An 18,484-nucleotide genomic window follows, 5' to 3' on the forward strand; every position below is an offset into this window, starting at 1 on the left:
CAACCGCCGCCGTCAAACTTCTCCGTCGAGTTCCGCAGCTCGATTACATAGTGCTCGAGTGCTTGGCTGAACGGACCCTCGCTGATCGATACCAAGCCATGGTCGCTGGCGGCAAAGGATACGATCCAAGACGTAATTTTTATTCTTTTTAACAAATTTTGTAATTAGGGGTTTGATTGTGCTGAATACTGACTGATGGAGTTTTCGTAGTTTCCAAGTGGATGTTGATGCTGTTGCCTTTGGCTGTTGAGAAAGGAGTTTGTATAATTACTAACATGGGTGCAAGTAAGTAGGAATATTTGTACTTGGGTTGGAAAATTTTGGGGGTTTGCTGATTTTGGTAGGGTTTGCTTCTTGTTAAGTGGATCCTGTTGGTGCGAAGAAGGAGACTGTGGATGTGGCGAGGAGGCTCGGGATTGGAGTGTCTGTGGCGGTTGCTTATGAAGTTTCTGATGCGAATTTGGGTAATGAATGCTTCACGTATTTTGTTTGGTTTGTTCTCTTGAAACCCTTGATTTTGATTTTGTTTTCTTGAAACCCTTGATTTTGTTTTTGTTTTCTTTTCCAGGCTCATCGTTGTCATCTGACGGTTATGGTATACTGGAAGGAGTAAGTCTGTTATCTTAGTCGCAATTACAGCGTTTTCCAAGCATATATTATATATACTATATATATAATATATATAATATATAATATAATATCATATTATACATATATATATATATATATATAATAACATATATATATATATATTGGAAAAGTGCAATCTAAGGTGACACCTAGGCTCCCACCTAAGGAACGCGGCCTAAGAAATCACATCATTCCCTAATATTTTTTACGATCCGCTACCTGCTTGAACTTAGATCATACACATATCTTAAACTCAAACACACCAATTTTGCCGCGGTGAACCCTGTTCGTGTTTTACCATCGTTGATGTCGTCCAAAAAAGTATTCTATTTCATTCGAAAACGATATAAAATTTACGTCCGCGAATGGATGAATGGCTGTTAAACACACGACGGGTTCACACCCAAATTGGCAACCGTGTGTTTAGGTTTAGCGTGTATGCATCAAGTTCACGGAGCGGCATACGCTAAAAAAAAATTTAGTGCAATGAATGCTAGATTTATGGCCAGCCGTCCTTAGGTGGGAGCCTAGGGTGATCACACCTTAGATTTCACTTTTCCCATATATATATAATATAATATTATATATATATATATATATGTATGTATATATATAAAGAGAGAGAGAGAGAGAGAGTAAAACTTGTGTCAACTTAAGTGGATAGCAAAAAGTTATCCACCAAACTTTTTAGCGACTCATATTGCCTAGGGATCCTTGCATGATATGAAAATGTTTTTTATATTAATAAATGAGTGACTAGGAAGTTCGGTGGACATCAACTTAAGTTGATATAAGTTTGGTGGATAGTCCATTTAAGTTGACATAAGTTTATATAGATATACATATATATATATATACATATATATCTATATATGTATATATATCTATATATGTATATATATCTATATATATATAATTAAAGTTTCACACTTTAATAGAAAGTAGGTAATGTGTGTTAATATGTGATCATTGTGAGCAAGGTTTTAAATGTCGGCCGACATATCGGTTTGAGGACTTGACCGACACGACATGGACGTTTTCAACTCGTATGTCGGTTTTCAGGGCTAAATCGGATATATTAGGGTCATATCGGGCATATCGGCCTATTTTTTAGCTTTGAAAAATTGGTCGATATGATACTTTTCTTTAAGATATGTTTTTTGTTATCGGGTTTGGGTTTGGTGATAAATACCCAAACTCGTTTGACCCGTTCTCATGTTTAAGAGTTTCTTATGAACCCGATAGAAAGAATTTATGAACCTAAATCCATATATTATTTACTTTTTTATATGTTTAGTCTATAGAATTTATAAAGTATGCTTATATTGAATTTATGAATGCTTAGATTACATTTAGGACATGATATTATACATATGCGCACTACCCGATATGACAATCCTATATTTAGTGAATGTCCCCCGATATATCCCCGATTTTCGCTGTCCGACATGGATTTCAGCAATCCGACATGAACCAGACATCCGACATTTAAAACCTTGATTGTGAGTATGTTTGTAGTAGTCTTATATTATAATAGAAGTTCATCGCGGCACATGTTTGTATCCTTTTTGGATCAGGATGCCCCTAAGGGGGTTATTGGTTGGGACAAATTGGGGCCAAGTGGGAAAATTATTTCAATGAAATAATTTTATCCCTTTGGGATATTTTGAGTGGGGTAAAGTGGGATAAAATAGGATAATGAGATAATTTGAGTCTTTGATTTGACAATTCATGTGGGATAATTGATGATGTGATACCTTATTAAAATATAATTTTATTTATTAATTACTTCTAAATTAACTTATCCAATTGGTTTAGTATATTATTTAGTATATTATTATAAGATAAATATTATTTTACTTTATATTAAAATATAATATATTATACTATACTTAGAAATTACTATTATTAATTATTATATTGTATTATATTATATTATATTAGCATGCTATACTATATATTATAATTAATATATTATTTTACTTTATATTAAAATATAATATATTATACTATACTTAGAAATTACTATTATTAATTATTATATTGTATTATATTATATTATATTAGCATGCTATACTATATATTATAATTAATATAATATTATAATATCAATATATTTAATATAATATTTTAATAATATAATATTTAATATAATACATTATTTTATTTATAAAAAATAATATGTTATACAATAATTACTAATTAAAATTATATTAGTATGCTACATTATATAATAATTGATATAATATATGAATAATATATTTTGGCTTATAATTCTGAAAGGAGTTATACTCCATCACAGCCTATCTACAGACTGATTATAATGGTAGAAATATCTACAAATGGAATATAGATGGATTATCAGATACTCAAGTAAATGCTACTATACATAGAATGTTAATGTATGGTACAATTTGTAAACAAAATGGTAACACCGAAAGAATGATAGCTTCTTTTATAACTTGTGGTTTTACTAGCATCCTTAAAGGATGGTGGGATAATTATCTTTCTGCTGAAGCTCGTAATAAAATTTTAGGAGCTACTAAAATAGAAAATGGAGAGTTCAGCAAGAAGATGTTGTTTATACATTAATGTTAGCTATAACACATCATTTTACTAGTTCTTACCTTGATGAAGGTGAAAGAATTAGGACATTATTACAAAATTTTAGATGTCCATCTTTAACTCATTTTAGGTGGTATAAAAATACCTATCTAAGTAGAGTAATGTCTCTAAGTGATGCTAATAGCTCACATTGGAAAGCTAAATTCATAGATGGCTTATCTACATTATTTGCAGAAAAAGTTCGGAATAAAATCCGATCTGAATATGGGGGATATATCCCTTACGACAACCTATTATATGAGTATTTGTCAAACGCCTGTATTAAAGAAGGCTTAGCTTTATGTAATGACTTAAAGCTCAAAAATCAATTAAAGTCTTAAAGACTTACGAAAAGAAAAGAATTGGAAGAATTCTGTGAGCAATTTGCTTATGATCAACCATATAAGGTTGATAAAGAAAATATTCCTGATAAGGGGAAAAAAAATTAAAAAAAAAAGAAAAGATTTTTTTAAAGAAAAAGAAAAAGAAGAGCCAGATAAGGCTAAAAAGAAAATTAAAAAAGAGAAAAATAAAATTCATTGTTATAAATGTGGCCGTATCGGATACTATGCTAATCGATGTTATGCGAAAAAGAAAATTAAAGAAGTAGAAGATGAAGGTCTTAAAAGAATGCTGTATAAAATTATGATTAACAGTGATACTGAAGACGAATCATATTCGTCAACCTCAGAATCTGAGGAAGAAGAAAATTATAAATGTACAGTTAATATGCAGAAGCTGATTATTGGTAAGCTATAGTCCAAATGAATGAACTCTTTATTAACATGATTAAATCAAATTATGAGTTACTAGCAAAAATTTTATCTGAAGATATATCATCAGAATTAAAAGAAGAAATATTAAAAAATATACCTTGTAAAGAAATTAAAGAAAGTCAAAATACGAACAATGTATTTAAATTTTCTGAAATTCAGAAAAGAAGGTAAAATATTGCCCATACATCTAAAGATATATCTTTATCATCTCTTAATAAAGAGATACAAGATCTCAAAAAAGAAGTCAAAGACTTAAAGCAAGAGAATAAATATATTTTCTCAAAATTAGATAATGATAAAGAAAATTTGAATGCTCTTATTCAACATAGTGAACAAAGTGACAGTGATACTGATACTAATGCACTGTTGCAAATACTGCAACAAGCTACTTCTCAAAAATGGTATATAAAAATTACTTTGGTCATAGCTGAACAAATGTTTATACCAGACCTTATAGCTCTGGTCGATAGTGGTGCAGATTTAAACTGCATAAATGAGGGCGTAGTTCCTTCAAAATTCTTTGAAAAAACTACTCAGACTCTGAGTAGTGCCAATGGTAATCAATTAGAGGTAAAATATAAATTACCACAAGCACATATATGTGTTCAAGGGACTTGCATACCAACTCCCTGTATTTTAGTTAAAATTTTATCCTAACACATTATACTTGGGACACCATTTTTGCATAATATGATGCCCATTAGTCAAATTGACACTACTGGCATAAAAGCCAAGTTTGAGGATAAAGAAATTATATTTGAATTTATTACTGATCCTCAAACAAGAATGTTAATGAAGTCAAGAACATAATCTTGAAAGAAAATCAAATAAACTTTCTTAAAGAAGAAATAGTATTTGTTCAAGTTGAAGAACAAATAAAGAAACAAAAGGACTTAATAAGTCAAATTGAAAATAAATTTAAACTCACTGTATGTAGTGATGTGCCAAATGCGTTTTGGAATAGGAAACAACATATTGTTTCTTTACCTTATATAGAAGGTTTTAATGAGAAAATTATTCCGACTAAATCTAGGCCATGCCAAATGAATCAAGAATATCTTGATCTTTGTAAAAAAAAAAATACAAACTCTTATAGAGAAAAAATTAATAAGGAAGTCATATTCTCCTTGGAGTTGTACTTCATTCTATGTTAATAATGCAGCCGAAAGAGAAAGATGTGTTCCTAGATTAGTAATAAATTATAAACCTCTTAATACAGTCCTTAAATGGATTAGATATCCGATTCCTAATAAAAGGGATCTATTAAATCATATTACTAATGCAAAAATATTTTCAAAGTTTGATTTAAAATCAGGCTATTGGCAAATTCAAATAGAAGAAAAAGATAAATATAAAACTGCTTTTGTTGTCCTATTTGGACACTATGAATGGAATGTTATGCCATTTGGGCTTAAAACGCACCTTCTGAATTTCAAAACATTATGAATAAATTTTTTATTCCTTATACGGATTTTATATTGTCATATATAGATGATATTCTGATTTTTTCTCATAGTTTTGATCAACATGTTAAACACTTAGAAACTTTTAGAAATTTAGCTATTAAAAATGGGTTAACCATATCTGCTCCTAAAATGAAATTATTTCAAACTCAGATTAGATTTCCGGGTCATAATATAGCAAAGGAACGACAATCCCTATTGATCGTAGTATTGAATTTGCATCCAAATTTCCTGATAAATCCACTGATACTAAACAATTACAGAGATTTTTAGGTGTATTAAATTATGTTGCAGATTATTATAAAAATCTAGCACAAGATACAGTTCTTCTATATGATAGGCTTATAAGAAAAAGGCTAAGCCTTGGACTGAGCAACATGCTGCTGCAGTCAAAAGAATTAAACTTAAGTTAAATGTTTACCTTGTATTCATCTTGCTAATATTCACTGGTTCAAAATAGTTGAAACAGATGCGTCTAATATTGGTTATGGAGGAATATTAAAACAAGTTGATCTTCAAACTAATAAAGAACAATTAGTTTGTTTTACCTCTGGTAAATGGGATAAAGCCCAATTTAATTATTACACAATTAAAAAAGAAATGTTTTCTATAATTAAATGCTTTTCTAAATTTCGAGATGATATCTTAAATCAAGAATTTTTACTTAGAATTGATTACAGTTCTGCTAAAAACATTATTGAAAAAGATGTTAAAAATTTAGTTTCTAAACAAATATTTGCTAGATGACAAGCTGAATTAGCTATGTATCAATTTAAAATTAAATATATTAAAGGTGATTATAATCATCTTCCTGATTTTTTAACCCGCGAATTTTTACAGGGTACAAATGAGACGGAATAATCCCTCCTTTTCAGGGAGGGGGAGAGGAGGCCCAGGCCCAAGTTCAAGCTCAGGTCTTATAGGCCAAAATAATTCTGAAAGGAGTTATACTCCATCACAGCCAAATTCATGGAGAACTATTTCGAAGAAACATAATTTTTTCAAGCCCATCTCAGGCCTTTTATAAAGGCATTAATGATCTTATTACTTAAGAAAATAGTCCTGAACCTTTTACTTCTATAGTAAAAAAGGAAATTGAATGGACTAAAAAGCCTATATCAGATGTGGTTCTGTATCTAGAACCAGATGATGTTTCTATAATGAACGATCCAGAAAAAATAAGGCAGAAATATCTGCATGAAACTTATTATCCGACATTGTCTCTAAAATCAAGAGCATAGATGAAAACTCTTCTAATACAGAAGGGTATGGAAATTACACACTTCTGGGCCAGTGAAAATCATACTGTTCCACCCAGTTTCAGTAAGTGCATTATTCAAGAAGTTATACTTCCAAGAAATTGGGCTATAAACCCAAATCAAGAGTTGCCCTTACTAAAGGCCCAAAACTCGAAAGAAACATCTCTCTTTAATTATTGGGACTATAAACAGGCCTTTCATGATGTGTTTTTATACCAAAATCCCAAAAATAAACATACATGGTTAATTAAACTATGTCCAACAGCTCTTCAAAAGGGAATCCCAACCTGGTTTTATAAATGGTGGGAAACTTATGGCATTAAGATTAATATTATTCCTGAACTGTTGATGAAGTTATACTCATCTTGGGTTGATTTCCATCCTATCCTTGTTAAGCTAGATGAAAGCCAACTTATAGATGGCATGTGTCTGATACATTTCTTCGCAGAAGTAGAAATTTCTTGGATATGAAATTGGACTATTGAATGTGATTAGACTGTGTCAAATATACCAGTCTTAAAAAGAAAATATTATTGTCGTTGGTGGAACGAGATTGACCTTGAATCAAAGGTTAAGCAATTAGAAGAAATTATTCAGAAAAATAGCTCTATGCTAGAGTCTCATATGACTCAAGAAATTCAAAGATAAAATCCGCTATTAAAAATAGCAAAAATGGTGAGGAGGAAATGCCCTCAAAATTCTGAATCAGAAATCTAGCAGAAATGTCTGGAATATTTTAAGAAACAATTTGCAGAAGGTTTTGACACTAGTGATACCAGAAGTAGCCATTCTATAAAAGAAGATACACCTATTCAAGATGCCTAAGATCCAGAAGACATCTAGGCAGAAATATTTGACAACAATATACCTATCCTTAAAGGTAAAGAATCCGCTTCATAAGCAGTACAAAGATCTAGATTGAGCCTCGGGGAGCCGTCTAGAATCTACTTTTGTAAGGCTACTTTATAAAGCAGCTTTTCTAAAAGACGCTTTTATAAAGCTACTTTAAAAAAAGCATCTTACTGTTGGTAGTGTGCCACGACGATTTCGTAAATGTGTGAAGTCGCTTTCAAGGAATCTTTGGAAGGCTGAAGACGTCGTCTATAAATATGAAATTGGTCTGAGAGTTATGGAGAGATTTGGAGTGATAGAAAAAACTTTGTAAGAGTGAAGTAGTCTTTAAGAAAAATCCTCTGTAATATAAAGTGTGCCTCTTTGTAATATATCTTGGATAATAAAGATTATATTTTGAGAATCGGCCGGCGTACTCTGTAAGTCTTCTTTCTTTCTGTTTTTTGCTTCCGTCAACTTTTGATATCAGAGCCATGTTTGACTACTTTATGTCTGCTTAAAATTGATCTTACAAATTATCTTTTGATTGTTTACTTGTAAGAATGTAGAATTTTTATATGTTCTTTTCATTCTCTGTTTAAGAACTTAGTTTGCATGCTTATGGGACGTCATCAAAGTCGCGCAGTGTAAAGCCCGTTGTTGCCGGGATGGCTTTTAGGGTAGTGTAAGTCGTTGACAGACATGTAAGCCTTCTGCTAGGTTGTTTTATAAAGAATAAAAAGAAAAATAAAAATTCTTCATCCTTACTGGTTAAATACTTAAGAGATATATCTGTAAGAAAAAATTATGTCAGACATCATAGAAAGTAGTTTGGCTCGAAAATCCGGTTATACTGGAATAAAAAAAGTAAAAAATGCTCAGTTAACTGAATATGAGACTGGCATAGAATCACTTAATAAGTGGACTATACCCGATGTTCCTAATAGAGACATCTATAAAATTGACTTTTTAGATTATAAATCTTTAATTAATATCAAAACCCTAGAAAGGACTACTACAGTCGATAGGAATGAACAGACAATTCAACTGCTAGGAGTTGCAGATGTTAATCCATATTTGGACAAGTATAAATATATACATGTTGGTTTAATACAAATTGCCTTTAGACCTTATATACTCCATCACAACCAAATTCATATATTTTATAAAATATTATAATATTTTACTTTATTCAATGTAATATTTTTTATAATATTATATTAAAATTAAAATATAATATATATATTAAAAGGTATCGCGTTATAGTATAATATATTATATTACATTATTTTATTTATACAAAAATATAATATGTTATACAATAATTACTAATTAACATTATTTTGGTATGCTACATTATTTAATAATTGATATAATATATGAATAATATATTTAATATAATATTATATAATATTATTAATATATGTTATTAAATTATGTTATTAAAATATTAATATATGTTACTAAAATATTATATAATATTATAATAAATACGTTATACTATAATTACTAATTAATATTATATAATAATATATTACATAATATTATTAATATATGTTATTAAAATATTATATAATATTATAATAAATACGTTATACTGTAATTACTATTATATAATATTATTAATATATGTTATATTTTATATATCATATCATATATTTATAATATAATTAGCATGTATTAGTTAAGTAATACAAAAATATTTTAAAATTATCCCAATTGCCTTCAAAGTGGAACAACATTGTTCCAATATGGAGGATAGGGTAAATTTTTACTATTGGGACAAAATTTTTGTATATGAGTGGGATAATTTTATCCTAAGTGGTGTAATTGTCTCACTAGTGTTCCAAAAAACTAATAACACAAAAATGTATTATCCTTGTTCCATTGTCCCAATGCATAACACTATGAAATAGAATCCCCAAAATTATCTCATTATCCCCCAAAATGTCCCAACCAATAACCCCCCCTAAGTGTTTAACTTTTGACACAAAAAGCAGCAGATTTTATAACTTTTTCCATAGTTGTTTTCTTTATTTTAGATCTAATAGTTTGCTTTGTATATGTGAAGGGTGCGAGTACGTACCTAGGAGCAGCTCCAATTGTTCAATGCCTAGAGAGATACAAACCACAAGTAGTGATTACTTCAAGAGTTGCTGATGCTGCGTTATTCTTGGCTCCCATGGTATGGAAACTATCTACCTAGTACCTATTGCAAGTAGAAGTGTTCCTGACATGCCATTGTTCCATGTAGAACATAATCATTGTAATTTTATTTTTTACGTGATTAGCAAATATAAATAGTTTGTTTGATAGTTCGTTACTTCATGTCAACAACTTGTGATACTTCCAACTTTTCCACTCTTATTTGTTCTTGTCAATCACTTAACCCTACAAGTTATTGGGTAATGAATCATTAGTGCATACCAAATCAGCTGGAACCATACTGTGCTTTATTGAAGGAGGTAAGTAATGGGAATAACTGTTATCGCACTGGAGGGAGGTTCAGACCTAGGATCTCGAGAAAACTGATGCACTTGGTTCCAACTTATTTAACCACTTTAACACTGTCTGACGCTGTTAGGCAACAGGCTGACAATGCATTTACATCCAGCATAAAGATTCTATTCTTCTTGTATTTACCTGAATGATTTTGTTGTTCTTGTATTTACCTGAATGATTTTGTTGTTCATTCTCATTCTGTACCTTAGGAGAATATCACAAACTATCATCATATATTACCAAAAATAGTTATTTCAGAAGGACCAATAGTTCACTGTTTACTTTGAGTATGTTACTTTTCAAATTAACCATAACTATGCAGTTAGTTATCCCACTTCTAATATTCAAGGGAATGCATTCTCTATCTGTTCACAATTGAATATTCCAACTTTTTTTGTTGATTTTATAAAACATCATGGACTTTTGGCTCGAATTGTTTTATTTTGACAACCATTATTTCCTTATAAGGTACAACTGCAAATTCAATGTACTAAGGAAGATGCTTACTGAAAGTTTTGAACTTGAAAATATGTACTCTTGAAAGCATTATTTGTTTGGAGATTAACTTTTTTTACTGCTTTCTTAAGCTTGTTATAGTGACCTTGTATTAAAATGCATGCTTCAAGATGATGCTAACTTGCATAATTTATGGCTAATGAGGGCTATATTGTATTAGAATTAGAGTTGAACAATCACCAGAGCACATAATTAGTTCCCGTTTCTGCCCTCAACATACTGTATATAATGATTTATATTCATATTTCTAGTCTGAGCATACTTACTTCATTATTAGGTTTATGAACTAGGTTGGAATTGGAATGACTTCGAATTGTTGGCTCAAGGGGCAGTTGCCGGCCATCTTCTAGAGTGTGGTTGTCAGGTCACAGGAGGATACTTTATGCATCCGGGTACAGCTTGCATGCATAACACATCATAAATTGTTAGTACATTTGCTGTATATTATGTAGTGAATTTATTTATTTGTGGCCATTCGTAAAAGCTTAATAAAGTTTCCTTGGATCCTTGTGCTTCATAGCCGGTCCTTTTTTGACCTGAAATGCTTACATGTTGACAAAATTGTTGCATATTAGACTGCTAAGTTATGGTTGGTTAAGTTACATGCAATCTAGAATTCATAATTAGCTTCTTTCTTCTTCTCCGATACTATTTCTAATACGTGCTGAATGGTTTGATGTGTACATTCTGTGGCAGGAGATAAATGTCGGATTCTTTCTTATGAACAACTTTTGAATTTGTCACTTCCATATGCTGAAATTAGCTATAGAGGAGAAGTATGTGTAGCAAAGGCAGATGGTAGTGGAGGTCTTTTGGACTGTAGGACCTGTGCTGAGCAGCTCCTTTATGAGATTGGAGATCCTGGTTCTTATATTACTCCGGACGTGGTGAGTAGGTCAAATAATTCAAATGCAATTATTAATTCAGAATATTGAGACAAAATATTGACCATATTTTGCTGGAGCAGGTTATAGATTTGAGGGAGGTGCACTTTTTACAATTATCAAATGATAAAGTTCTCTGCTCTGGTGCTAAACCATCCATCTTTCACATCCCCGACAAACTTCTACGCTTGGTTCCAATGGTAAGTTAATAGTTAAACATGACAGATTATATGAAGAGTGCAAATTATTTAATGGTGGAATTGTAAGGTTTCTTCCCCTATCTAGTGTTACACAATACTGCTTTATTTTCCAGCTTTGGTGCTCAATTTAGCTACAAAAATATTATAGTATCTGAACCCTTTAATACACCCACTTCATTGCTTCTTTAAACATGTGTTGAAGCCTACAGAATAATGTCTATCCAAATTTACGGGAGATAATACCTTATATCATTTTTTTACTTTTTTTTCCTGTCCTGGAGCTAAGCCCAAGTCATATGATCCTAACTTTGCTTAACAGGTTTCAAAGGTACAGGATACAGATATGACACGATAAGATATGACAAATTTTGGAAATTTAGGATATGGTTGTGAATATCCAATTATAAAGTTTTAGTTTTCTGTTAGTTCATGTTATAATTATTAACAACATAATAGCTTGGGTAATATAAGTGATTTTCAAAATAAATAAGTCAAAATTTAATAGATGAATCATAACACTTCTTACCTTCCTATGTTGACTGGGGGTTCTGTTGTTACTTTCTAGCCAATGTTTGCCGTTTTCCATTCTTCCACAAATGAAAATCTACCCACTGATGCCTTTACACCAACAACTCTCAAATTGATGTCGGAATAACTGATTTGCATATTCATGTCAACAAGTAGTAATAATGCTGACAGAGATTATATGTCACCTTCACACTTTAGATAGCCAATCATTCTGCATTTGTTGCATGTTAGTCTTTGGCCCCTTACTACAAAGCACAATCTGTAAGATTAGATAAATGTGCCTTATCTTGTTCGAGGCAAAGTTTTGTTACTCTACCACTGAGGACAAGAGAATGTTCGTTGTTCTAATATGTAAATCTTATTTGTACCATGACTTAACATTTATAATTATTTCAGCTTCAAAATATATTACTATGAAACTATCTAATAGGCGTATCACAACATAATTTCCTATTCTCATATTTGGACAACATAAACTAGGGGCCTTGCAGACTTGTGGATGGAAAGGCTGGGGAGAAATATCATATGGAGGATATGGATGTTTAAGACGAGCTCAAGCGGCAGATTTCCTGGTTAGCAGTTTCATGCATTTCTGCACTTTTAGTTGCAACTTCTGATCTATATTTTAAAAACTATTTTAAGAAGTTTATGTACAAAAACTCCAGTTTTCAAGACAATGGTATTTCATCATCATTTATTACTTATTCAATAAAAGGTTGGAAAAGCTAAGTTTAGTTATTCGTAACATCAGAATGCATTTTCCAGTGATTCATATAGGTCTCTTCTAACACTAATTGCATGACGGACTCCATCTTGTGTGTAGGTTAGATCTTGGATGAATGAAACATGCCCTGAAGTCAGAGATTGTATTGTTTCATATATTATTGGACATGACAGCCTAAAAGCAGGCAGTACTAATGAGGGAATCTCATGTGAAGAACAAGTAATGGATGTTAGGCTTCGCATGGATGGTTTGTTTGAGTTAGAGGAGCATGCTGCTCACTTTGTTGAAGAATTTATTGCACTCTACACGAATGGGCCAGCTGCCGGTGGTGGTATCAGGTTCATATAAGTTTTTCTTCTGTTTTCATTTCTTTATATAATTTCAGTTCTGAAACTTTGCGATATGGAATACTGGGCCATTCCAGAGGGATTTGTATATTAAGCGCTATTAAAAGGTGCAGTTCATTATTATGGAATATTTTCTTTTTCAAAGCTTTTCAATCTGCTCTTTTCTGAAATGCAGCACTGGTTGCAAGAAGGAGATACTTCTTAAAAAGGAACTGGTATGGATTTTTTTTTTGCAAGTGTAATGACTTTGTTAATTATGTACCTAAACTTAACTGGAAACGTCCGGGTGGAGAATGCTATGATTGGATAAAGCAAACACATGCCAAACATTCAAATCCACTTTACTTTGTAGTAAATATTGAAGCTGTTTCACTTAATCGATTGGCTGATATGGTATCAGCTTCCAGAGTCTACTGGCACGCACTTGATTTTGTTGTCAAAATCCTTTCTTGCAAGATATTACTTTTTATCTTTTCCCAAAAAAGGGTTCTTTCTTTTAACATTTTTACTTTATGCTGTTCAATCACCTATGTAATTTGCTATTTGCTAATTGAACATGTTTGAAGTTGCAATGTAAGTTGAACCACTATTCAGCTGTTTGTCTGGAATACCACATTTGTTTAGTTTGTGTCATATGTGGCAATGATCTAAGTTTTTAGATACAATTACTAGACCAATGTCGAAGCTAAGATCGATCTATTTGGCTTCTGAATTTATTGATAAGTATAAACTAATGGAAGTATTGGGTGTTGTGATGTTTTATAAACAAGTTTTAAGCACTTTATCTTCTATTTTTTAGTGATAAGTTCACTAGACCTATTTGAGTGGCCTATTGGCTTTTTATTTTTCCCTAAAAAGGAAAAGAACTAAAGAAAGAAAAGAGGAGGAAGACGAATAGGTAAGGAAATAAAGGTAGAGATGCCTATCAATCTGTAATACTGAATAACGACCCATTACTATGTCATAAGATTCTATAATCAAGCAGAGGAATAGATGCCAAGTTAAAAATATATTGCTAAATCTGCAAGAAATGTGGCCATCTGGCATTTCAATGAACATGAAGTGCACAAAGAAAACGGGGTCTCTTCAAACTCCATGGATATATTGTTTGACTATCCCATCATCACAAAAGTTTTGGCTAATCATATGATGGCTGTATGTTCTTCCTCTTTAGTTGGTCAAACCTTTCGAGGATTTCTGTGGATTTTTTGCGCAGACTGCTGGCTTGAAGAACCAAATCATCTAATTTTTTTTTGTCTGTGACTGCATATTTCTTTGAACTATTCACTTATTTTCAGAAACTCCATGGCTATATTTGATACCTCTAGCTATTCATATTTCATGATTATGTTGTGATAATTGCATAGGTTGAACGTGAACGGATTTTCTGGATTACAGAAATTGAGCAAACAAAATCCACATCTCCCTGCAATACCCCAACTGTCAGAGGACAAAATGAAGAAACACAGACTACTGTAAAAGATAATCACACAAATACCGCGCTATATTCAGTGCCTATAACTGCTGCTCCTTCAGGCAAGAAGGTTCCACTCTATGAAGTTGCTCATAGCCGAGCTGGAGACAAAGGAAATGACCTAAATTTCTCCCTCGTCCCCCATTTCCCTCAAGATATTGAGAGGCTAAAAAGGGTAATAACACCTATTTGGGTAAAAAATGTTGTCTCTGTCCTGCTCGATACCTCATTGTTCCCTGATCCTGAAGCAATTAAGCAAAAAAATAATAAGCTTGAGCAGGTGAAAGTGGAGATATATGAGGTGAGAGGAATTCAATCATTAAATGTTGTAGTGAGGAATGTTCTTGATGGAGGTGTGAATTGTTCGAGGAGAATTGATCGCCATGGGAAGACTTTATCAGATCTCATCTTGTGCCAGAAAGTTGTGTTACCTCCTTAATTGGTTTGTTTATCGTTCATATATGTATAATGGTTATTGGATGAATGTATACACTGAAAGTTGTGTTGTATATGTGCTTTTAGTATTTTAAGTGATTTCATAAATAATTTTTAATGATGATCTCTTGTGCTCCAAAATTGAGTTTCTGGTATGTAATCAATGCTTTTGATATGTGTTGATGTATCCAGGTGAGTTTATGTTTTAATTTTGATTTATTTGTGCAAATCCAGTTGAAATTATGGCAAATCAAGTGTCATCACTCCGTAAAGATTTCCATGCCTTTTTTAGCTGGATTTTGTGGTGAGACTACTGGATGGCTGGATGCTCTTAACCCTATTGTACAATGTAAGAGGCTTTCTTTGCTTTAAAAAAATTAGGAAAAAGAAAAAGAAAAACTTACCATTTGTCTTCACAAGGAGTAATCTGCATAGCATACAATATAACTCCTGCCTCAAGATTTTCTCCCCAAAACTGACACCAGCTTAGGGGCAAAATCCTGACATATATGGACTGATGAATCATTCTCTTGAGTTTGTTTTTGTAGATAATCTGATTTGATTTTTGTAAATAACATTGATTTTTTAAAATTATGATGTAAATATGTAATTTTATATATTGTTAAAAAATTGACTTGAGACTTTTTTAATTCTTCCATAATTAGTATAGAACCCAAGTGAAAAATATAAGTAAATCAAAAACATAACAACATCCATGTAATAATACAAGTTATAAATGGTGAAATTTTAAGCTGATACTTGACAACCACCAAATCAAATATAACTGAACAGTTAGACTAACAATCAATGGACTATCCATTGATTATTTGATTACTTTCCACCTCTAATGAAAAGAAAACTTGCATAACTAAATGCCGATTGAAATTCTCGGCATATGCATACAAGATACTAGTTTTCTGGGCACATACATTCTTGACACTCAATTACCGGGTATGTTTTGCACAGATTTGATCCTTTCAATTTCTTGACTGAAACTATAAAGTTAAGTGTGACAAAATAATGTTATAATTCCTTCATTAAAAAAAAAACCCTGCAGATCTCTATAATTAGCATGACCCAAGGATTAAGTGGCTTGACTTAGTATTGGCGGTTGAGAGCTTCTTACTCCTATTTCTCCTCTCATTCTCACATCTCTCAGCAATTCAGGGGTCTTAAATCTCCTCCTTTCCACCACTTCCCTCTTCATATACCTCCTCAAACTTCTCTTCTTTCCTTCCTTAACGTCGCCTTTAGTCTGCACAAAAAAGGCGAATCAGTTTCGATCCTTAATTCAACGTTTTTATTTTTTCCTTGGCACAATGTCGTTCAGCGGAACTCAGGATAAGTGTAATGCGTGCGACAAGACTGTTCATATCTGCGACCTGTTGACGGCTGATGGCGTCCCCTATCACAAAACCTGCTTCAAATGCAGTCACTGCAAGGGGAATCTAACTGTAAGTATTAACTCCCTAACTATCATTTCAACATTTAAAATGCATCTTTTTGTTCTGTTTTCATGTAATCATACCATATGAAGCATGTAAGGGTGCTTCTGTTGTTAGGATATGTAAGTATAATCCTCAACCATTGTAACAACTTCAGAGTTTTGGTGCAGTGTAACTATTTCTATTTTTGTTGCGATGCTTTGATCTGTATTCATTAAGATACGTTCTAGCATATTTCAATGGTATTTAGATATTACAGATTAGATTACTTATACTTGTGGACAAAATAGGGGTCAGATTTCAATCATATAAATTTGTTAAATCCATATAACTAAACTAATAGAGGAGCCAATGGACTTAGCTATTTATAACGCCAAGAACACTAAAATTAATTTAGGAGAGACACAACCGAAGGAGCGGCAGAAAATTGTAGATTTTAATTGTCCATAAGTACGAATGCTGAAACTATAAGCAATGGATCTTACGTGTATGTTCTCAGATGTGCAGCTACTCATCCATGGATGGTGTCCTCTACTGCAAGCCTCACTTTGAGCAGCTCTTCAAGGAGACTGGCAGCTTCTCCAAGAAATTCCATACTCGTGAGCCAACTTAAATCTTTATTGTAAATGCTACTTAATGCAAAATCATTTTAGGAAAATATCTGTATGTACATTGTTTTATATTAATCCTTGCTCATTGTACGTGGATTCACCCGCAATGGCCTAACTCTTGTTCGATAATGCTCAGCGCCCAAATCTGAGAACAAGGAACTGGTATATCATCTTGCAATTCATTTTTCTTTTTCCTTCTTTTTTCTCTTTCATTTATTCTTTTTTACTTTTGCAATCTCTTGGCTTATGCATAGTCTGATAAACTTCACTGAAAATATTACAGTCAAGGGCACCAAGCAAGGTCTCCTCCATGTTCTCTGGAACCCAGGAAAAATGTGCCGTCTGCAATAAGACTGTTTACCCTTTGGAGAAGGTATTTGACATAAGTTGCTAAATTTCTTCATCTTTCTCTTGTATCAGTGTTAAAACTTATATATATGACGTGTGAGATTTAGTTCCAAAATAAAGTTTTCTATCACATAGAAATTAAAGTAATAAGCTTAATATTGTCATTCTTCGGAGAGGCATAAATTCTAAAGAACTAGTTCCAATCATTATGACCATGTTAATCTACTCCTCTATGCTTATAGAAGGATCCAAAGATTCACCATTCGTGCTACAGAAATGCTACAGTGAATTACTATAGCATAAACCAGGATACTGTGGCATTAAAAAAATAATGTAGCCCTTTGCAAATAATTACTGTAGCATTAAAAAGAATTACTGTAGCATAAATAAAAAAAAGAAGGTCGTGCTTTGCACGGGGTGCACACTAGTACTTTATGGTTAGTGAAGGGAATACTAACGGTCATGGTTTCTACAATAAATTACATTTATTCAATTGCACATAGACACTTTGCAGCACTGTTGTTCTATACTTGTTATCCCCATAGGGTTATTTTCATTGCTGTAGGTAGACTCCCTGGATTTAATGTTTTGACTCTTTTATCCTAGGTGTCCTTGATTGAAATTAATGAGCCTATTTGAGGGTAAAAGAGTCAGAAATATTTCACCCTCAGGGTAAAACTGCATCAGGAAAACTCACCAAAACTAAAAGGGGTTTATCTGTACTATTATTTAAAGGGAGACCCCTTCGTCATTTACAGATTGCCCTCATATTTGGACAAAAAAGGAAATGCCCTCATTTTTGAAAAGAAATCTGTGGAAATGCCTCACGCTTGGAAAAATCAACGAAAATGCCCTCAAAATTGGAAAAATCCCCAAAGAAAAACTAATAAATAATTTATTCCCTACA

General features: G+C 32.1%; 2 protein-coding genes across 2 annotated transcripts in view; both read left to right on the forward strand.

The window, feature by feature from the left end:
* The window catches only part of LOC109836908, a 15,636-nt gene extending 311 nt beyond the window's left edge, over positions 1-15,325 (forward strand). The window contains exons 2-13 of the mRNA XM_020404949.1: positions 1-132; positions 211-285; positions 363-464; positions 569-609; positions 9,635-9,748; positions 10,859-10,973; positions 11,278-11,468; positions 11,549-11,665; positions 12,685-12,765; positions 13,017-13,255; positions 13,440-13,479; positions 14,632-15,325. The exon at positions 1-132 is cut by the window's left edge and continues 64 nt beyond it. Of these exons, the coding sequence (XP_020260538.1) occupies positions 1-132; positions 211-285; positions 363-464; positions 569-609; positions 9,635-9,748; positions 10,859-10,973; positions 11,278-11,468; positions 11,549-11,665; positions 12,685-12,765; positions 13,017-13,255; positions 13,440-13,479; positions 14,632-15,177 (1,793 nt within the window). The 3' untranslated portion in view covers positions 15,178-15,325. The remainder of the gene's footprint in view (positions 133-210; positions 286-362; positions 465-568; positions 610-9,634; positions 9,749-10,858; positions 10,974-11,277; positions 11,469-11,548; positions 11,666-12,684; positions 12,766-13,016; positions 13,256-13,439; positions 13,480-14,631) is intronic.
* The window catches only part of LOC109839783 (LIM domain-containing protein WLIM2b-like), a 2,828-nt gene continuing 743 nt past the window's right edge, over positions 16,400-18,484 (forward strand). Inside the window, exons 1-4 of the mRNA XM_020408283.1 lie at positions 16,400-16,627; positions 17,118-17,217; positions 17,366-17,391; positions 17,513-17,602. Of these exons, the coding sequence (XP_020263872.1) occupies positions 16,493-16,627; positions 17,118-17,217; positions 17,366-17,391; positions 17,513-17,602 (351 nt within the window). The 5' untranslated portion in view covers positions 16,400-16,492. The remainder of the gene's footprint in view (positions 16,628-17,117; positions 17,218-17,365; positions 17,392-17,512; positions 17,603-18,484) is intronic.

This window comes from Asparagus officinalis, chromosome 4, assembly GCF_001876935.1.
Source record: "Asparagus officinalis chromosome 4, Aspof.V1, whole genome shotgun sequence".
Classification (NCBI taxonomy): Eukaryota; Viridiplantae; Streptophyta; class Magnoliopsida; order Asparagales; family Asparagaceae; genus Asparagus; species Asparagus officinalis.